At 41.7% G+C, this 22,881-nt stretch overlaps 1 protein-coding gene across 2 annotated transcripts in view; it reads right to left on the bottom strand.

Moving 5' to 3' along the window:
* The window catches only part of LOC123366721 (sine oculis binding protein homolog), a 144,057-nt gene extending 134,664 nt beyond the window's left edge, over nt 1-9,393 (bottom strand). For both annotated transcript variants that reach the window (XM_045010379.1, XM_045010378.1), the window contains exon 1: nt 8,867-9,393. In XM_045010379.1, coding sequence (XP_044866314.1) covers nt 8,867-8,962 — 96 coding nt within the window. In that variant the 5' untranslated portion in view covers nt 8,963-9,393. The remainder of the gene's footprint in view (nt 1-8,866) is intronic.
* Nucleotides 9,394-22,881: the final 13,488 nt, after the last annotated feature.

The following is a 22,881-nucleotide window of genomic DNA, read 5'->3' as shown; positions in this document are numbered from 1 at the left end:
CAGTTGGCTGTGTGGGTCTAGAAAGAGGGCTGAGTCAAAGATGGCACCTTGTTTATAGGCCTGAGTGACAGGGAGGAGGAAGCGGTGGGGTCTGAGTGACAGTGACTAAGAAAGGAGCAAGAGGGAAGGTTTTGGGGAAGAATCAAGAGCTCAGTTTTGCCCATGTTAAGCCTGAGTTGTGTCCTCAGAGATATCTGCCCAACAGAAGACTGAAACATCAATATAGTAAAATCTGGGTTATGGTGAGTGCCAAACCTTTGAATACTTTTGGATGATTGGGCAACAAAATGGCAGATGAAATTCAATGTTGATCAGTGCAATGTAATGCACTTTGGAAAACATAATCCCAAGTACACATACAAAATGCTGGGGTCTAAATTAGTTGTTACCGCTCAAGAAAAAGATCTTGGAGTCATTGTGGATACTTCTCTGAAAACATCCACTCAATCATGTGCAGTGTTAGTCAAAAGCACTACCAGAATGTTACGAACCATTAGGAAAGGGATAGATAGTAAAACAGAAAATATCATAATGCCACTATATAAATTCATAGTATACCCACACCTTGAGTACTCCATGCAGTTCTGATCACCCCATCTCATGAAAAGTATGTTAAAATTGGAAAAGGTACAGGGAAGGTCGATAAAAATTATTAAGGGGAGAGATTAATAAGAAGAGATTTAAAAGACTGGGACTTTTCAGCTTGGAAAAGAGATGACTAAGAGGAGATATGATAGAGGTGTATAAAATCGTGACTAGTGTAGAGAAAGTGAATAAGGAAGTGTTATTTACTTCTTCACACAACACAAGAACCAGGGATCACCCAATTAAACTATTAGGCAGCAGGTTTAAAACAAACAAAAGGAAGTATTCAAACAAAGCACAGTCAACCCGTGGAATTCGTTGCCAGGGGATGTTGTGAAGGCCAAAACTATAACAGGGTTCAAAAAAGTAATAAATAAGTTCATGGAGGATAGATCCATCAATGGCTATTAGCCAAAATAGTCATGGATGCAACCCCATGCTTTGGGTGTCCCTGTCCTTTGATTGCCGGAAGCTGGTAGTGGATGACAGGGGATGGATTGCTCAGAGATTGCCCTTTCTGTTAATTCTCTCTAAAGCACCTGGCATTGGCTACTGTCAGAAGACAGGATACTGGACTAGATGGACCATTGGTCTGACCCAGTATGGCTGTTCTTATGCACTGGAAAAATCACAAAAATATGGGCCTGTGTATCTTGTGGTGGTTTTCTGTGACCTGTAGTGTTTAAATTATAATGCTTTGCACTCCTGTCACACATTCATCTGAGGTTCTCAAAGAGATATTCTAAATATTATGGTGCCAGAATAAAGGCTGTGTAATCAGACTTTATCCCAATGCAGTATGGTCAGTAAGAGGGAGTGGAGATAAAATCCATCCTCCACTCAGGATGAGTCTCTGGAGATGCACCAATAGTTGCTACTTCAGTCTATGGGCCAAACAGTGGAAACAGAGCTTCTATCCCATTTGTGCAGGGTGATAGGGCCACTGGATCTATATATAATAGATACAGGGGCCACTCTCCTAACCCATTCAATTGGTAATCTCGACACTGATCTATGTCAAAGCAGGACAGAGACCTACCTTCTGGTGTGTGTGGGGGGGGGAGGGTGGCAGAGGCCCTTTGCTTGGCTACTCTGCCAGCATGCCCAACTGTCTGGCCCCACTGGGAGGCTGGAGTGGTCTACAGGACCTCATGCAGGTCCTCCACACCAGGATGCCATTCATTAATCAACTGGGTCCCTATTATGCAATATTAGCATGGACCCTGGAGACTATGTGGAGACCTACTGAACCCCATTGGAGTTCTCATAGACTCATAGTCTTAAGGTCAGAAGGGACCATTACGATCATCTAGTCTGACCTCCTGCACAATGCAGGCCACAGAATCTCACCCACCCACTCCTGTAACAAACCCCTAACCTATGTCTGAGTTATTGAAGTCCTCAAATCGTGGTTTAAAGACCTCAAGATGCAGAGCAAGTGACCCGTGCCCCATGCTGCAGAGGAAGGCGAAAAACCTCCAGGGCCTCTGATAATCTTCCCTGAAGGAAAATTCCTTCCCGACCCCAAATATGGCTATCAGTTAAACCCTGAGCATGTGGGCAAGACTCACTGGCCAGCACCCAGGAAAGAATTCTCTGTAGTAACTCAGATCTCACCCCATCTAACATCCCATCACAGACTACTGGGCATATTTACCTGCTAATAATCAAAGATCAATTAATTGCCAAAATTAAGCTATCCCATCATACCATCCCCTCCATAAACTTATCAAGCTTAGTCTTGAAGCCAGATATGTCTTTTGCCCCCACTACTCCCCTTGGAAGGCTGTTCCAGAACTTCACTCCTCTAATGGTTAGAAACCTTCATCTAATTTCAAGTCTAAACTTCCTAGTGTCCAGCTTATATCCATTTGTTCTTGTGTCCACATTCCTCTCCCTCAATGATATTATCCCTCTGATATATTTATAAAGAGCAACCATATCTCCCCTCAGCCTTCTTTTGGTTAAGCTAAACAAGCCAAGCTCTTTGAGTCTCCTTTCATAAGACAGGTTTTCCATTCCTCGGATCATCCTAGTAGCCCTTCTCTGTACCTGTTCCAGTTTGAATTCATCCTTCTTAAACACGGGAGACCAGAACTGCACACAGTATTCCAGATGAGGTCTCACCAATGCCTTGTATAACGGTACTAACACCTCCTTATCTTTACTGGAAATACCTCGCCTGATGCATCCTAAAACCGCATTAGCTTTTTTAACGGCCATATCACACTGGTGGCTCATAGTCATCCTGTGATCAACCAATACTCCAAGGTCCTTCTCCTCCTCTGTTACTTCCAACTGATGTGTCCCCAATTTATAACCAAAATCCCTAAATGCATGACCTTGCACTTTTCACAATTAAATTTCATCCTATTACTATTACTCCAGTTTACAACGTCATCCAGATCTTCCTGTATGATGTCCCGGTCCTTCTCTGTGTTAGCAATACCTCCCAGCTTTGTGTCATCCGCAAACTTTATTAGCACATTCCCACTTTTTGTGCCAAGGTCAGTAATAAAAAGATTAATAAGATTGGTCCCAAAACCGATCCCTGAGGAACTCCACTAGTAACCTCCTTCCAGCCTGACAGTTCACCTTTCAGTATGACCCGTTGCAGTCTCCCCTTTAACTAGTTCCTTATCCACCTTTCAATTTTCATATTGATCCCCATCTTTTCCAATTTAACTAATAATTCCCCATGTGGAACCATATCAAATGCTTGGTGCAGATCACTGTGCTAGCAGATTTGATTGCAAGACTGGTGCCTTACACTTCACAAAACCCCACTGAGATAGGGAACCATGGTAATATTCATTTACATATGGGTAAATTGAGATACAAAGTGGCTGACTAATACCCGTGGTAAGGCAATAAATCAGTGACAGAGCTGAGAGTAAGAACTCAGAACTCCTGACTCTATGTCCCTCCATACTTGGACCACTAGACAATGCTCATGTTTTTGTCATGGCCTACTCCATATATCTATTATCCCAAGTCGTTGATAATCTCTTGAGCTGTATTTCCTAGTGCATTGAAACAATCAATTAAATCCCACAGAATGGCTAAAGTGAAATCTCTTGGATTATGTTAGCTGACAATGTAGGTGTGCAGCTGTGTGCTATCACATCTGCTTAACTGCCATGGAATTAGATTTGCAACAGACTCATCTTTGCCAAAGAAATTGGCCTTAAAATGCTGTAGTATTCCAGAAGCCCTTGGTTATGTAATAACGATACCATAAAGTCTTCAGCTCCTAATATATATATATCTTCTTTTTTGCCTCCTGTGAGTCCCAAGCCACATATTGCAATTCTGCAGTGTGGTTTGATTGCATGTTCTAACAGGATCATTTCTTTATTCTTGTACCACACAGAAATACCCTCCTATCTCCCTCTTCGAAAAACTATCAATATGTTAGATTGTAATTTGAAGTGAATTTACTTCTCATTAATAGGAAGAGGGAAGAAGATTTTATGGATCTGAATGTCTGTGATTTCTTTTATGAGACTAACAATATGAGACAACAGAAATCTTATATCCATTAACATTGATTCCCTTTACAGGATTCATTTCATTGTAATCACATATCTAAGGTTTGACCTTACTTCACAGAGTACAGTTTTCCTAAATTTTTACTAATGGATATATTTTAAAACAAAATGGTGTTTTTCCTTCAATTTTATCTCTATTTTCTCTCCTTCTCTATGAACCTTATTCACAGTGGCTGTCCTGGCTTCATAGAGTGAGGCCTGGCAAAGACAGAGGCAGGAAACACAAAAGAGAATGAGTCTGTCAGACTAATTTTCTTCTAGGTTTTACTGTTGAATGTTTATTTCAGATTTTGGAGGAAGCAGAGTGGCTCCATTCCATTTCCTTGCATGAATGACCCACCAGATATACAGCACTGAGGATTCACCTCAGGTATATAAAGGAAATTAAAATGTGGGTATATTCATCACATGAACTTGATCACTTTTTTTCGAGTCCACATTTTCTCTGCTTATTTGCATTGCCACCATTTTGAATATTATGCTGTCAATAAGTAAATTTTCCTGACCTTTCTTTAATTTCCTTTTTTCTCACTCAGCCACCCCTTTATTAGTGTTGCAAGGTGGAATTTATCAACCTCATTTGTATAAACAGTTAATACACAGACCTGTTACTCCATTAAAGAGGATAGGTGCAGGTCTCTCGTGCAGATAATACAATTCACTCTGTAGATATCTCATAAATCTATTTCCATGAAAACGGTATAGTAACAGTGTCCTGGAATAGTACAATAGATAAAGGCTATCTGATTTTACTTTTACAAACACATTTTTGCTTTTCAGGAGAGAAGGGAGGAGTTTCCCCTAGAACCTTTTTAATATTTACCCTTATCTGGCTCATTTCAAATGCAGTCAGCACTGCAGTGTCTATTACATTTTGACAGTGGTCCTTTTAAATACGGGGAATATTAAAACACTAAATTGAAGAATCTTTTGATGAGTTTACTGTTAAACTATAACAGATGTCTTAAGCTCTAGGCATCAGAAAGAAAGCCCAGTTTTAGGTACAAATTACTTATTGAGAATATTTATAGCTGGTAAACTCCTAGGGCACATGGAGGCAGCTCTGTGAAATTATAACACAGATTAATCGCTAACTTTGCAATTGACAAAAAATCTAAACGTGTAGATGAATTGTCTTGTTTGTTTACCAGAGCTTCCAGCACACTATGCTTGATGCAATCACATTGATTTATTCTAGCAAATTTAATAAAATATATTTCAAATCACCTTTTTCATATTCTTAAGCTTTCCTGCTACCCCCAGTAGTATATAGCACATGAAAGTAAGTGTGGGTAGAGGGAATATGTGGGGAGGGGATGAAGGAATGAGGTTTAGAGCTGTACCAAGTCTTTAGAGACTATTGTATTGATTAGGCTGTAACAATTAAACTAGTTTTTAAAAGTGTCAGATTGCCCTGATTACATTATATTCCTGAATAGAATACATGTTGTATTATTCATAATAGCCACTGAAAAGTACCAAAGTGATAAATGACACTGACTTAGTTTCAGAATAACAATTTGTTGTTTTTCTAGCTGGCATATGAACACCCATCTCTGAAGATAAGTAGAAAGTATAATCTGGGGGGAGGGGGGGAAAGAGAATATAAGAAAGAAGGACAGAAAATAAATTAGGGAAAAGAGAGAGACTGTGAAGGTCACAGGGAAACAAAACACTTCTATCTGAATATTTTTTAATTGAAACGTAATATAGGGAAACTATGCAGAGTCATGTATTTTTTGCACACAATGTTGTATCAGATTTAAATTTGTTACAACCGTCATGTACATTGGGCTAGGGATAACAAAAATGTAACTTAATATCTGGCATAATGAAACAGCAAGCAACACGAGTTTCCAATCATATCAAAACTGAGCTGGAAGTAACATTACTGATGCAACCTATGAAAACCGAGCAGTTTGGGTTTAGTGATCATTCTTGAGTAAATATGTGACTATATCAAACAGCAAATCATGAAGGAAGTCTTTGTGATGAGGTAATTTTATTGCTCATTCATAGTGCCTTGCATTTGCTGAACTTAAAATAGACACTTGTACCAATGGCCTTTTTATTACCCGAAGAAAAAAAATCACATATACACCAGTCCTTTTTCTTTCTGCTAGCAAAGGGACGCAATTTGATCCAACGTGGGCTGAAACCTGAGTAGGTCACTGTACACCATGATAAAATTCCCTAATCCCTGAGCCAAATTTCCCTGAGGGGGCCCTCCTACTCCTCCTTCACTTTCCAAGCTGACTTTTCCATTCCCTCTCGTCTTTTCCTCCCCTTCATCTCTTTCATTTCCCCTACCTTGAAGCCTTGATATCTGATCTGCTGCTGGTACTCAGGTTACAGTTTTTACAGCTTAGGCTGTCTATTGCTGTATACATTCCTTTCTTTCTGCTCTGCCGTGATTACTTACCAGAGCTTATTTTACACTGGTCCAGATGAAAGCAGTTCAGATGAAGGGAAACAGTCAGGCTGTTTGAACATTATAGATATGAACCTACAAAAGGGCACATTGTGCTCTCTATGATATTTTGTTGCACACATTTTATACAGTGTAACCAATATATGTTACTGTACTCTTCAGGTATATGAAAAAAGAACCTAGAACAGATTTTTATTAAATGCAAAAATATATCGGGAAAGACAATGAACCCTCCCACAGTTTTTAACATTCTAAACAGCACAAATATGCAAACTTCTTAAGTTTTTTCTTTGATTATAGTTAGACGATTATAAGAACCAGCTGCTCTTACTAAAAATGCGGACTCCTAGCTCAATAGCATAATTTGCACTACTAGGTGATCTGTGCTTTGTGAAAGCTACTGCCAACATTTACCTTACCTCAGCTCAGAAAAAAAAATCTGTTCTAAATTCCAATCATATCAGCATATAACTTGTGATTTAATTATTAATACAGTTAAAATCCTGAGGTTTGTAACGTTAAACAGTAAACAATGATTACAAAAGCGAAACTCTACATCAAAGTTAATTCCAATCCTTAATACCAAAGCAATAGTTTAAAACTGTGTAATTTTTCTCCTTCACACAATGCTGTTTTTGTTTCTTCCTCATCATTTCAGACAAACATCTGTTATACTGTAGAAGAACAACTATCTCCCAAACCGCTGAGTGTGCCTGCAGCCAAAGTAAACAAAACAAACCCAGAGGATCCAGCACAGTCAGCCTTTATATCCAGCCAGGATAACATTTCACATGTTTTGATTAAAATTAACTAATTTGTAATTCTAGAACCTATGAAACTTAAAAACTGCACTCCATATATATTGCAGTAAGCGGTGTTTTAAAATGTGATAGATTTGTGCAGCTCCCAAAACTATGTGATTATGAGGAGCAATTACTGTTACTATCCACTGCGTTCAGAAAGTCCCATCTGAAAATAGGAAGTGTCACAAATCTCTCAAAGAAACAATAATGCTCTCTGAGGGTGGAATCTAGAGTGGTTTGCCCTGGATATCAGTGGCAACTCTTTATTATCAGTTAGCCCTTATTTTGTTCATACCACTAATACTACCTTAGTCCACATTTCCAGGACACAGACAACATGGAAAAGAGAATGGCTACCTTAACCAGTAAAGAATGTCTAGTCAAATTAGTAATGCAGTTTGAAGGGAGGGAGGGGGGAATTGTATACAGCATTCCCCTTTAATACTGGGTGAAAATCAATGCTATATTATAAAATGTCTTGTTAATAGGTATGTTTTTTCTATATATATAGAATGACATCTATAATGACATTTTCACAGCAATATTCCAGTTTTGGTATAAATTACCCACTGAAATTAAATAATGGTAGTTTTATCATTATATAACAATTAAAACAATTGTTTTAATTTATACTTGCATTTTTAAAAAGTAAGTTCAGCTGAAGTCCTGCAATGCGTGCTAGTTGTGTATGACTCATAGGGAAAATACATCAGAGGTATAAAATAAATACAGGCCAGGGAATAGACAGAGAAAATAAAGGCACAAAATAGGACACGTCCAACCTAGAACTGCGACTTAATGCTAAAAGAAGTCCAGAAATGTGTTTTTGTGCAATCGCTCCCATTCTAACAGCTGGAGGGACAGCCTCCAGCGCTACCTCTGGAAAACAGCTGGACTGGCACAGTTTCCTATCAGATAGGAATAGACTCCAAACAATAAATAGACTCCTATCAACAACAACCCCTCGGACAGCTCTCTTTCAACAGCACCTATGCTGCTTTGATTAACTGTGAAGTGAGGCATGTAGAACATAGGAGGAGCAAGGAAAAAGAGGGTGGGGGGGGAAGAGAATCCCTGTCTCTAAGTCCAAAAATGATGTGCAACTCAGACCATAACATTTCACTTTGACATTTTAATTACACGGTTGCAGCTGGCTACTGAAAAAGGAGAGAAAGCCAGTGTTGAAAGAGCCCTCCCTCCTCCCCTAACTTCACAGCTCTCCGGCTAACCTGCGAGGATTGTAATCGAAAATGCACCCAAGGAGCTTAAAATCCCAAGGAGGGAGAGTTTTTAAAAAAAATCAAGCAATCAAAGGCGGTCAATGAGCTGGTTTTGCAGCCTGTGAATCCGGCTCTGTTTTCAGCCCAGGAGGCGGAGTTGAGACACATTCAGTGCATCCTACCAAAAAAAAATGACAAGAGATCCTTTCTTATTTCACTGCCCTGCCCGGTGGAGGGGGGGGCAGAGGCGCCCCCTTCCCCCTCACAGGCACATACCTTCATCTCCTCGTTGATTTCCCTTTTCACCGGGTGAGCCGGCTTCCTGCTTCTTTTATTTTCGGGAGGTCTCCCTTCTTTCTCCATTTCTGCCATTTTTTGTGTCTGGCTGGTGGAGATGAAATGGCTGCTGGTGTCGTGGGGGGGCTGGGAAGCAGAAGTGGGGAGGGCGGCGGGGCTGGGCGGGGGTCGCTGGCTCAGCGGTGGAAGCTGGCGTGAGGGAGGGTCGGAGGCGAGAGCGGCGCGGGGAGGGTCGGGGATGCAGGCGGGCTGGAGGGTGGGTGATGCCCTGTGGAGTCAGCCATCTTCCGCCGCTCCGGCTGCTGTCTGCATGGGCGAGCCAGGGAGAGCCTGGTGCGTGTGTTTGGGAGCGAGAGAGCGAGCGAGCGCGCCAGCCAGCCAGCCCCGCTCCTTCTGCGGAGCGGCTGGAGCCGAGGGGGTGGAAGGCGAGGGGGGTAGGACGGCCCCCGGCTCCGGGAGCGGGCGGGGCTTCCACGGCCACCGAATCCGCCGCGGCTCCGGCTCTGGCTCTGGGGGCCCCTCTCGCGTCCCTGCGCATCAGCATCCCCCCGCCCCGTGCGGGGGCCGTGCAGCGCGGACCCCCGCCCGCCAGCCCGCCCTGCGCTCACACGCACACAGCCCGCCAGGGGAGGGGCCGGGGGCGCGCTCTGTCCCAGCCCATCCTCCCCGGCCGGGGCCAGCGCGCTGGGGCTGCCGCCCTGCCAGGGCGCCTCCGAGACCCCCGCTCGCCAGCCCGAGCCGTGCCGCCGCCGCCGGGTGAGAGAGAGGCGCAGCAGTGGGGTCAGGGTGGACATGGCCTGGGAGCGGTCGGGCTGGCTGGGCTGGCAGATGCTGCGTGTCCCCCCCGCCCGGCTCCTGCCCGGCTGGGCGATCGCAGTCCGTGGGCAGAACAGCGCGGGAGGCCAGGCCGGGCAGCACCCGCGAGCACACACGCGTCTCAGCCCCAGCATCTTCCCGGCCGGAGAAACGCCTCCTCGCTGCTGGGCTGCCTGTTACCCGACCCCTGTAGGAAGCGTCTCTCGCAAATCATCGTGTTCCTAAGCCAGGCTCCACGATCCTGCCCTGCCCAGCACTGCCCCGCTGCAGAACAGTCCCCCCCACTCCCAGCCCCTTTAGGTGAACTCACGGCACTGATTTGGTTTGAAAGCGGCTGCAAGATTTCATTGAACGAGCTGCCATTCACTTTAATCTGATTCCCCCCCTTTCCTTCCTCCTCCTCCTCCTCAACTTCCAAACCTGGGTATGTGCTCTGAGAAGCTGTCTCTGTCATGAAAAGGTTTGATTAACTCGGTTGGGGTTTTTTCTCTCTCTCTTTTTTTATCTGTGCCTAGGAAATGAGAATGAATGGTTTGATAGGAGGTACTTGAGAAATGAGGTACTGAATTACGGTACACACTGGGGGGGTTAAATTACTTCTTCTCGGGTTGTGCTTTCTTACTCCTTGGCAGTTCGTAATTACCTGATACAATACGATATGGGGGTGTCCATTGTTCCATAAGTCAAAATTGCAATTGTAAAGAATTTTTCATTATGACTGTGGTACAGCTTCAAATTACACATTTTTTAAAATATATTTGAAAGCTAAAATGTGTTCTTTATATGTATGACTAGGCTCTCCATAAAAATCTCTGCTCAGCCTGTCAAAGCTAAGTTCGTTTTGTATGTTACAATGTCTAATTTACATTTTTTTGTTTCATAAGCTTAAATCACTGACAGTTGTGAATATAAAAAGTTGAGCAGAACTCTTTCTCTTTTGGTGACTAGAATAAGCCATGCTTACTCTGTTCATATGGTGGAGTGGTTAGAGACCATAAAGTCACTGTTGTTTATTTGTTTGCTCTGCAGTACTGAAAATATGAAGAATTTGAGATTTAAAATACATTTGGCTTGTTAATTGAGGAGTAATCATTAAAAGGTGTCAACACAAAACATATGTCAGGCTGGAAAGTTGTAGAGTACATCTATGTAGTTGTACAGTCACCAGAACTGTTCAACAAAAAAGATTACTTTAATCACAGCCTAAACGAATAATGAGTAAGCAGGGAAACAGATTTGATCATACAGTTTAGCAAAGTAGTAGAAACCTGCAAAGGCTCTTGTATAGACTTCCTTTGCATCAGTGTAGATGCAACAATATATACTGTACATATAATGCTGCACAAAAGCAAAGTATATACAGCATGGGCTCTGTCCTGCATTTCAGTGGGAGTTTTAAATGCACAAGGAATACAGGTTCTGGCCTTATATGCACAAGTGCTAAAAGGTATTCAGATTTTTTTTGTAATATTTTTAAATTTAATGAGTTTTTGCAAAATAATTTGTGTAAATTTGCAGAGATGTTCAGTACTTGGTATGTAACCTCAAATTCATTGTGAATTTGTCATAAAGGTGCTTTTTTACTCTAGTAGAAAAATATTAATGCCCCTCATTTTCTCCTTGTTCGAAACTCACTACAACTGAATCACTGTTGTTGAGCTCCTATCAAAAAGCAAAATCTTAAAGTATTGTTTCATGGGTTACAAATGAAATAGAATGATGAAAATTTGCTCAAAAATAATTTCATGTACAGCACCTGAACTTTTTGAAGTCTTTAGCTTTAATACATTGTCTCCCTCAGAAAACAATTGTGCTTTGAATTGTCACCTGTTCAGTTATATGGATATACCCTGATGAAAAAGGTAAAGTGAATTCTTGTATTAGAGAAAAGTACCAGTTTCTACTATGAGCTGATAAGGCAGTTTTAATGAAAAATATGTGGAAATGTTGGTTCTGTTTAAAGAAACTTCTGAAAAACCCATGTACCAAAAGCACTAGTGTTAGAGTTTCAGAGTAGCAGCCGTGTTAGTCTGTATCTGCAAAAAGAACAGGAGTACTTGTGGCACCTTAGAGACTAACACATTTATTTCAGCATGAGCTTTCGTGAGCTACAGCTCACTTCTTCGGATGCATAGAATGGAACACACAGACAGGAGATATTTATACATACAGAGAACATGAAAAGGTGGAAGTATGCATACCAACAGGAAGAGTCTAATCAATTGAGATGAGCTATCATCAGCAGGAGAAAAAAAACTTTTGAAGTGATAATTAAGATGACCCATAGAAGGTGTGAGGAGAACTTAACATAGGGAAATAGATTCAATTAGTGTAATGACCCAACCATTCCCAGTCTCTGTTTAAGCCTGAGTTAATTGTATCTACTTTGCATATTAATTCGAGTTCAGCAGTCTCTCTTTGGAGTCTGTTTTTGAAGTTTTTTTGTTGCAAAATTGCCACCTTCAAGTCTGTCACTGAGTGGTTAGAGAGGTTGAAGTGTTCTCCCACTGGTTTTTGAATGTTATGATTCCTGATGTCAGATTTGTGTCCCTTTATTCTTTTGTGTCGAGACTGTCCGGTTTGGCCAATGTACATTGCAGAAGGGCATTGCTGGCACATGATGGCATATATCACGTTGGTAGATGTGCAGGTGAACGAGCCCCTGATGGCGTGGCTGATGTGATTAGGTCCTATGATGGTGTCACTTGAATAGATATGTGGACAGAGCTGGCGTTGGGCTTTGTTGCAAGGATAGGTTTCTGGGTTAGTGTTTATGTTGTATGGTGTGCGGTTGCTGGTGAGTATTTGCTTCAGGTTGGGAGGCTGTCTATAAGCGAGGACTGGCCTGTCTCCCAAGATCTCTGAGAGTGAGGGATCATCTTTAAGGATAGGTTGTAGATCTTTGATGATGCGCTGGAGAGGTTTTAGTTGGGGGCTGTTGGTGATGGCTAGTGGCGTTCTGTTATTTTCTTTGCTGGGCCTGTCCTGTAGTAGGTGGCTTCTGGGTACTCTTCTGGCTCTGTCAATCTGTTTTTTCACTTCAGCAGGTGGGTATTGTAGTTTTAAGAATGCTTGATAGAGATCTTTTAGGTGTTTATCTCTGTCTGAGGGATTGGAGCAAATACGGTTGTATCTTAGAGCTTGGCTGTAGACAATGGATTGTGTGGTGTGTCCTGGATGGAAGCTGGAGGCATGTAGGTAAGTATAGCGGTCAGTGGGTTTCCGGTATAGGGTGGTGTTTATGTGACCATCGCTTATTAGCACAGTAGTGTCTAGGAAATGGACCGCTTGTGTGGATTGGTCTAGGCTGAGGTTGATGGTGGGATGGAAATTGTTAAAATCACAGTGGAATTCCTCGAGGGCTTCTTTTCCATGAGTCCAGATGATGAAGATGTCATCAATGTAGCACACGTAGAGTAGGGGCATTAGGGAACGAGAGCTAAGGAGGCGTTGTTCTAAGTCAGCCATAAAGATGTTGGCATACTGTGGGGCCATGCGGGTACCCATAGCAGTACCGCTGACTTGAAGGTATATATTGTCCCCAAATGTGAAATAGTTGTGGGTGAGGACAAAGTCACAAAGTTCAGCCACCAGGTTAGCCGTGATATAATCAGGGATACTATTCTTGATGGCTTATAGTCCATCTTTGTGTGGAATGTTGGTGTAGAGGGCTTCCACATCCATAGTGGCCAGGATGGTGTTTTCTGGAAGATCACCGATGGATTGTAGTTTCCTCAGGAAGTCAGTGGTGTCTCGAAGATAGCTGGGAGTGCTGGTAGCATAGGGCCTGAGGAGAGAGTCCACATAGCCAGACAATCCTGCTGTTAAGGTGCCAATGCTTGAGATGATGGGGTGTCCAGGATTTCCAGGTTTATGGATCTTGGGTAGCAAATAGAATACACCTGGTCGGGGTTCTAGGCATGTGTCTGTACAGATCTGTTCCTGTGCTTTCTCAGGGAGTTTTTTGAGCAGATGGTGTAGTTTCTTTTGGTAATCATCAGTGAGATCAGAGGGTAATGGCCTGTAGAATGTGGAGTTAGAGAGCTGCCTAGCAGCCTCTTGTTCATATTCCATGATATATACCATCATGTGCCAGCAATGCCCTTCTGCAATGTACATTGGCCAAACCGGACAGTCTTGATGCAAAAGAATAAAGGGACACAAATCTGACATCAGGAATCATAACATTCAAAAACCAGTGGGAGAACACTTCAACCTCTCTAACCACTCAGTGACAGACCTGAAGGTGGCAATTTTGCAACAAAAAAACTTCAAAAACAGACTCCAAAGAGAGACTGCTGAACTCGAATTAATATGCAAAGTAGATACAATTAACTCAGGCTTAAACAGAGACTGGGAATGGTTGGGTCATTACATTAATTGAATCTATTTCCCTATGTTAAGTTCTCCTCACACCTTCTATGGGTCATCTTAATTATCACTTCAAAAGTTTTTTTTCTCCTGCTGATGATAGCTCATCTCAATTGATTAGACTCTTCCTGTTGGTATGCATACTTCCACCTTTTCATGTTCTCTGTATGTATAAATATCTCCTGTCTGTGTGTTCCATTCTATGCATCCGAAGAAGTGAGCTGTAGCTCATGAAAGCTCATGCTGAAATACATTTGTTAGTCTCTAAGGTGCCACAAGTACTCCTGTTCTTTTTTTAGTTTAGAGTGTTATATGAAATACACTGTCTATGACATATGCTTAAATATTATTATATCTTTTAATGTGTCTTTCTAGCTTAATAATAATATTTTCTTCTGAACATTTTCTGTAATTATGGCAACAAGGTATTGTTTTTTAATAATCAAAGCAGATAAATAATCTGACAATCCTGCACTCCTAACGCAGGCAAAACTTCCATTCAAAGCAACAGGAATTTTGCAGAGTGCAACAACAGGCCAAAACAATGCAAATGTCCTCAAGCCATTAGATCAGGTAAGTGGACAAATATGACTAATTGCCTTTTAGGACCAAGCCAGTTAAATTTGTGAGTGGACAAATATGATTGATAGTCTCTCAGGGACAAATCTGGCATTCCTTGCATATTTCTTCAGAGGGAATTTTGACTATGTCAGTTTTCCTGTCTAAGGACTGCAGGATTTGGCTATAAATCAGGCATCACTTTGACTCTAGTGCTGCTGAGTCTGAGTTCTGATCCTTAGAAGTCCTGCTTTTCAACAGTTGCCAATAAATCTTTAACATCCTGATCATTCCAGAGTATGTACTGTTTGTCTGTATATCTACTATTGACTTTAGATAGATACAGAAGTGCTGCCTCTATTTCTCTTTTGCAGTGACCATGGTTTGCCTCTTGGCATCTGTCAGGAGTCATACCTCATTGAAAACTGGTGTTTTCATTCCATTGTTTATTATTGGAATATTATATTTCCAGTGATGACATAGGGCATGATTTCAATTCTAGTTTGCCTAGGAAAAGTTCAGGTTCAAATATTCCTGTACTTAGAATGTTCAAATTACACATATGATTTATTATAAATTTTCAACTACTGAAGTAAGTTTTGGAACTAAGCTGAGTATGAATTGTTCTACTTGTCATCTGAGAGACAGAAGCCAAGAAAAAGAGATCATTTCATGTTTTAATGGTGGCTCATCCACTTACTACGAAGAGTTAGAACATCAGAAATTGTGAAAGTGGCTCTTCTTTTGTTAATCTTACAATGGAATAGGACTGAACATCTCAAAAAGTATATGAAAATAAATCTGCTGTTTGCCTTAGAGAGGCCATAACTAATGACATATATTTACTGAACGGTGACAGCACATATCTCTAGTGTGAAAATAACTCCATGATTTGAAAGGAATCCTCACCATTCTAATGGCTAAGCAGTGTTTGTTTGATATTCTACATTTTAACACCCTATAAATGATGGCATGCCTTTAACTTTAGTTGCTTGAGTTCAATGGGACTGCTCATGCATGTAAAGTTATGTACCTGTGTAAGTATTTGCCTGATTGGTTCCTATGATTTTAACAAGTACTTACGGACTAAGGGTGAAATCCTGACCCATTGAAATCAATGGCAGTTTTGCCGTTGACTTATGTGGGGCTAAGGGCTTTGCCCAGAATTTCAGAGGGGCATTTATCAGCCTGTTAAGGCTCGGTCCTGCACCTATTGAGGTCACTAGTAAAACTTGTATTGACTTCAGTGGGAAGAGGATCTGGCCTTAAATTTTTCCTCAGAGTTTTACAGGCACAATCATTTGCACATGCAAAAGACAAAATTTATCTATACAAAGGGAACATGCAAATGGGTTGTTTAAAAAAATCCCCCCCAAGTATTTAATTTACGCTCTATTTTTTCTGTTTCTATTTATTGAGAGTCTCATATTTTTAAAGGGCATGTATCCATGCACTCTGGGTGCCTCTACATAATTTAAAAATACTTACATTAAAAGCCACACTTCAATGTAACTAAATATGTTGTCCTACTTCAGTTTAGAGACAATTTAAGAGACATTTTCCTATCAGTGTAACTTAGGTCATTTCTCTTTGAAGGAAATAAATGGAAAAGCAGATTCTCCATTTAAATATGGAAAAATAACATTAAAAAAAAAAAAGAATGCATGAAAGGGCAGCTGTATCAGGTAAGGCATCAGTGACAGAGTGTATGAGGATGCTAGCAAATTATGTGGGATTTTGTTTGGGCATTACTGTAAGGTTGAGAAACTCATGATAATTACCATAGCAACTTCATTATCACTTGACATAGAAAACCCAGTATAAAATCAGGGGTTAAAGAAAGGCGGGGGTGGGAGGTAAAGGGAGAGAGTAGCTCCCCCTTCTCTTCCTAGCTTGGGTAAGTAGAACTACCCACCAGGTCCCTCACTTCTTTGGCTGGTGTGATGAGAGCTCCCCCTCCTGTTTCCATCTACTTTAAACATTGTACAAAATTCATCATGGAACCGCCCAAATCATGTATTCAGATTTTCACCTACCCTGGAAAGAAGGTAAAAGAAAGAAAGAAATATCCAATGGAGCAATAGTACATGTCAGAGTTTGTGAAACTCATCTATGAGAAGAAATATTTTCCTGTTATCTTTCCTAATGTCTAGAGGTCATATTATCTCTTAAGACCATCTTAATTATATTCACAATCACAGAGTATATTCATTAATATTGTAGATATTTATTGATATGTTGTTCTTTTGATTATGTACTCTAAAGAGGCAGTCTCTGCTTTTCTCTGTTTTGTATAGCTGCTCTCTTAACACTAACTCTTTGTAATAATTTGCAGTGTCCATAGATTAGATTATGACAGCAATAGTAAACTAAATAAATTAATTAAAATATCTGCTGCCAACCTGTTTTCCTTCAACCATTTCCACCCACATGGAAACATACACATGAACTGCTCCCTCACTTTAGTTACATCAAATCCACACGTACCTTCAATAATATTATTTCACATTCATACCTTTTCAGACCAACACATTCCATTCATTGCTGTACATGGATGAATGCCCACAGAGTTATTCACACACAATATGTCTGTAGATACTTTTCTGCTCTGAGTCCTAATCTCCATCCGTAGTTTTCTTAGCCAACTGGAGGCTGCCGTGCACAATGTCAAAAGGTAGCCCCCAAAAAGCAGACCCCTGATGGCAGTTGATGTGAAAGCAGTGGAGACTTTCAAAAATACAAAGTTCTGGAACTGTTTAAATGTTGATATACACCAAAGGTAATTCTCAAGTTGTATAATGTCAGTGGGAGTTCTTGTGCAGATTGATGGCAAGATATGGCCCCAAAGTTGTTAGTTTTGTTAATTTTTTGTTTAATTAAATACTCTGGCAGACACAAAGTAACTTTCTTTTACTTATTTCTATTTATTGTTGCTTCATTTGTCTTGAAATAAGAGCTACACGTGATCTGATAAATGGATAGAAGTGTTGGCTGGTTTCAGTGTAGCTTCTCTGAGTAGTTCTGAAACTTTTACTGAAATGTTAAAAAAAAAAAAAACCTAATGTCTTCTACAGCAAAATGACACAAGGGCAATTATTTTTCTTCTTCAGCATCAGAGCACACCAGTGTCATTAAAGGCTATGTAGCATCAACCCTTTAAACTGATACCAAGAGGTACTGCATATGAAACCAAATTATCACAACCCACACCAATCACCAATAATGAAGTTCTGTAGTAAAATCTTGTGAGACACCCTAAGGCGACTCTCTAATGACAGCCTCTCATACTTTCATACTGGATGCAGTGCCAATGGCTAGGCATGGGGCTATGGCTGGACAGGGGACCTAGACACATCATACAGATTTGGACTTCGCCTTGGTGATCCACACATTTGCAATCTTCAGGCTTCATTATTGTGAAGTATTCTGCCTCAGAATTAAACTGTGAAACTTAAAACAGCTCCAGGTGGTTCATTCCAGCAGCTTGCTTGCTCAGCAGCACTGCCAGCCAGTCATGCTCTCTTCACTGAGTCCCCTGATTCAAATTCAAGGTCTGGACCTTATTTTAAAAGTCCTCCATGTGACTGGCCCAAGGTACCTGAGGGACTGCCTCACTCTGTGAGTTCTGATCTCCTGTGACTGCTGCATTCCACTGAAACAAAAGAACTGTCAAACTCAAAAGTGAAACTGTGTATGCTAAAGCCAAAGTTTTCTCAGTGACTGCACACAGACAGCTCAGAAACTCACTCCCTGAAAATCTTAAAATGACTGTAAATTTCAGATTTCAGAGTAGCAGCCGTGTTAGTCTGTATCCGCAAAAAGAACAGGAGTACTTGTGGCACCTTAGAGACTAACAAATTTATTTCAGCATAAGCTTTCGGATGCATCTAAAGAAGTGGGCTGTAGCCCACGAAAGCTTATGCTGAAATAAATTTGTTAGTCTCTAAGGGGCCACAAGTACTCCTGTTCTTTTTGTAAATTTCAGAATATTCAGAGCTAAATGTAAAAATTCAGTTCTTCAATCTAGTTTTCTCTCAATAACACCAAAAGCACATATTTAAAATATAAAAACAACCCTACAGAATGAGGGAAGAACACAGAGAGGATTACATTGTTTTCCCTTTATTAAATGTATGAAGCACATAGATATCAGGGTACAAGAACCTAACCAGACTAAGGTATTAGATAGGGAGTGACAGGAGAGTTTGGCCTGGGAATGGGGCAGAAAGCTCTCTACTTTTTTTACCTCAATTCTCTTTTTAAAAATAGATCAGTTACACTGATAAATTCCTCAGAACACTGTAACAGGAAAGCTTATTGAGTTCCACCCATAAGGTCTTTCTCCTCCTCCCTTTGGATTTATGGACCCATTTTCCTTTTTTTTCCTTGTCAATCTATGAAAAGAAAATCAACAATCTGAATGTAAAGATATCTATTTATACATCAATCTAATAATCCTATATCTTCCTAGTGATCTTTGTTGAATGATACAATATGTCAATGTAAGTAACATCTGTCATGGAAGGGAAAACAACTATAGGTTCTTTTCACTCATGAAATCATTGTGGAATTGCTGTATACTTAATTTACCTGTCATGTTTTCAAACAAATTACTTCTTTTTGTCCAAACTACCCCAGACATTGTACATATAAGAGCCCTTATACAGTAAGTAGGTTATTTCATAGACCTAAAGAAATAAGGCCAAAATATTTAAAGTGGTGCATACAAAATGATTTACCAAGAGAAAAGTTAAGAATCGGGCTCTGACACCATTATTTGACAATGACTTTTCTACTGTAATGCTTTCTCTCCTGTTAGCTCCTCAACAGAATCCTAAATGACATGTAATCCAATTTCTTGATCTTCTCAGATATATGTACATGAATTTCACATATCCTAATATATTATGGCATTGTGGTTAAGGGTCTCCCAGAAAAATCCTCTTTTTCAGGAATTTATAACTAGACATATATTCAGGACTATCATGTATCATATATTTCAGCCCAAGAAAATGTTCTTTATAAATAAAAATCTTTGAATAAGATATGATCGTGATTTATTTATAAACTATTGTTATAGCTGTTTTTGTTTGAAAAACTAAATGTTTTCTGTTTTGTATTTCTCTTTCTAAGAAAAAAAACATATACAGTATAAGACATTATAGTTAGTAATGCTGCTACAGACTAGGGACTGAATGGCTGGGCAGCAGTTCTGCAGAAAAGGACCTAGGGGTTACGGTGGACGAAAAGCTGAATATGAGTCAACAGTGTGCCCTTGTTGCCAAGAAGGCTAATGGCATTTTGGGTTGTATAAGTAGGGGCATTTCCAGCAGGTTGAGGGATGTGATCATTCCCCTCTATTCAGCACTGGTGAGGCCTCATTTGGAGTACTGTATCCAGTTTTGGGCCCCACACTACAAGAAGGATGTGGATAAATTGGAGAGAGTCCAGCGGAGGGCAACAAAAATGATTAGGGGGCTGGAGCACATGACTTATGAGGAGAGGCTGAGGGAACTGGGATTGTTTAGCCTGCAGAAGAGAAGAATGAGGGGGGATTTGATAGCTGCTTTCAACTACCTGAAAGGGGGTTCCAAAGAGGATGGATCTAGACTGTTCTCAGTGGTAGAAGATGACAGAACAAGGAGTAATGGTCTCAAGTTGCAGAGGGGGAGGTTTAGGTTGGACATTAGGAAAAACTTTTTCACTAGTAGGGTGGTGAAGAACTGGAATGGGTTACCTAGGGGAGGTGGTGGAATCTCCTTCCTTAGAGGTTTTTAAGGTCAGGCTTGACAAAGCCCTGGCTGGGATGATTTAGTTGGGTTTGGTCCTGCTTTGAGCAGGGGGTTGGACTAGATGACCTCCTGAGGTCCCTTCCAACCCTGAGATTCTATGATTCTATGATTATATATCACCTAGCTTCTGAGGAACTCAAAGTCCTTTATAAATATTAATTAATTTATTTGCACAACATCCCTTTCCAGGGCTGTGTTAAGAAAACCTGGGGCCCTAAACACAGCCCCACCAGGTACCCTAATGCCCACTCTCAAGTCATGGGATGGTTTTGGTGAGGACCATGTACACACAAGCTCCATTTCCCCAGCTGGGGCTGGGGAGGCCTGTCACAGGTTTCAGTCTTTGGGAGCTCCTGGGACCACAAGGTCCCCAGCTTCCTGTATGTTCTGATTGGGTAATGGGATTAGAAGACCCACACCAGTGTATTTGTCACCCCCTGGGGTGCCTTTTCCATGCTGTGGTGCCCAATTTTGTCTTGAAACAGTCTTGGTAGAGCACCATGGTTCCATTAAGCTCAGTGAGTGTCACAGGGTGGCTGGACCCTGTGATTAAAATAGGTCCAGCTTCCCTGTGCCAGGGCATGCACTCCTAGTTGAACCAGTTAAGGGGGAGAGGCTACACTTGAGCTATAAAGGGTCAAAGGGAGCCGCAATGACAGCAGAGTTAGAAGAATGAAGCTGTCAGGAGAGAGGGATCTCCTACAGTGGTCACTGAGGAAGGGAGTTGGGACTGGGTAAGAAGACCCAGGTAAAAGTCTTGATTTTCCTTTAGGAGAAGGCCAAGTAGGCAGGCCAGGCCTTGCATCTTCTCCAGTTGCTCTGAGAGCACGAACAGACAGTACCCCAGGGGGGAAGGGCGGTGCCGAGTTTGAGGTTGGGTGGAAGACTCTTATTTGTTTTTTGTAACTTGCTTAATTTAGTTACAAAAAAACAGATCTCAAGAAGGGCTGTGATTGAATGAGGGAGACGGGAGTTTAAAGAGCCCTGAAGAAGGGGAACACCTGGCCATGAGCAGGTGGTCAGGAAGCAGCCAACCTTGTTACTGGGTTCTTCAGCTGCTACAGCTCAAGCATCTGGTGTGTCCAACATAGCACCTTGCCAGCTGCCTGCAACCATCACTCACTTCTTATGGTAACCAGACACCCTGCCTCTGACCCACTCCTCACCAACTGCCTCCAAACTTCCCTTGCTAGCAACCTGTACCCCTCCTGAGCAGGAGGAGCAGTGGCAGATTCATCACACCTCTCTCCACTGGCTCATTACTGTTCAGTGGATTCATCACACCCTTGCTCTGTTCCCTGTTTCAGGCAATCTGGAATTCATCCAGGGGTTGGAAAGCCTTAGCTGCTGTGTGTAGGGGTCCAGCCTAGCATCCCAGGAGGTTCTGTGCAGGGAAGGGCACTCAGAGCCCTCTACTGGGTGGGTAAGTGTTGGGGGAGGTGGGTCTTTCCTGGAAGTGTCCCTTTACACGAGACTCTCTGATTCAGAGGTTAGGGGTGTCAGGGACAGCAGTAGCTGTGATGGAAAGGGTGGTTCCCCTGGGCTGCCTGAGGAAGAGGAGAGGCAGAAGACTGAGGGACCCCATCCTCACTTGGGCTGTGTTTGGGGAGCAGACTGCCTCATGCTCCACAAAAGTCTCCTCCAGCTGCATCTGATGACATGTCCTCATATGACCCCTGTGCTGGACACTCTTGAGACAAGTTTACTGTGCCTCATGGTTAATCTGGCCCTACCTTGTCTGGTCAGGATGGTAATTATTCTTATAGCCATCTTACAGAGAGGAAAATTAAGGCACAGAGGGACAAAGAGTTAACAGCTCTCATGCTGAATCTGTATTAGATTCCGAATTAGAGAACCCAGTTTCCTGACTCCCAGAACTGTGTGCTAACCACTAGAACATGCAGCCTCTCCTACATTCAAAAACTGAAACTTGGTCAACACTTTGAACCAACTTCTGCCCTCAAGTTCATCCATGAAACACCATTGAATTTAAGAGGGATTGCATGGGTGTAACTGTGGACAGAATTTGCCTCAGCTGGTCTGCAAGTAAGATTTGAAATCATGAAAAGAATTGTAATATAGCAAGGTTTCTCACTGAATCCCAAGGGGCAAGGAAATTCAGAGTTAAGAAAGGTCTTCTACAGAATGTAGGTGAAAAGCGTTGGTGCATGGGTTGGGGAAAAGTTAAATGAAGGAAGAGAGGAGAGGGAAATTACACATTTTCCTACAGTTGTTGTTGCTGTCATGGAAAGTAAGCACCTGCACTTTAGAAGTGTGTGGAAAGAAGGTGTTTGGTGAAAGAGCGCATGCGGGAGAGTTGGCTAGCATGAATGAGAGTAGTAGCGGTTGTGGAACCAGTCTTAAGGCTGTGGCTACACTTAGCGCTTCAAAGCGCTGCCGCGGCAGCGCTTTGAAGCGCTAAGTGTAGTCAAAGCGCCAGCGCTGGGAGAGAGCTCT

The sequence above is a fragment of the Mauremys mutica genome, chromosome 3 (genome assembly GCF_020497125.1).
Source record: "Mauremys mutica isolate MM-2020 ecotype Southern chromosome 3, ASM2049712v1, whole genome shotgun sequence".
Classification (NCBI taxonomy): domain Eukaryota; kingdom Metazoa; phylum Chordata; order Testudines; family Geoemydidae; genus Mauremys; species Mauremys mutica.
The sequence above is the reverse complement of the archived record's forward strand: the minus strand, read 5'-3'. Positions and strand labels throughout refer to the sequence as shown.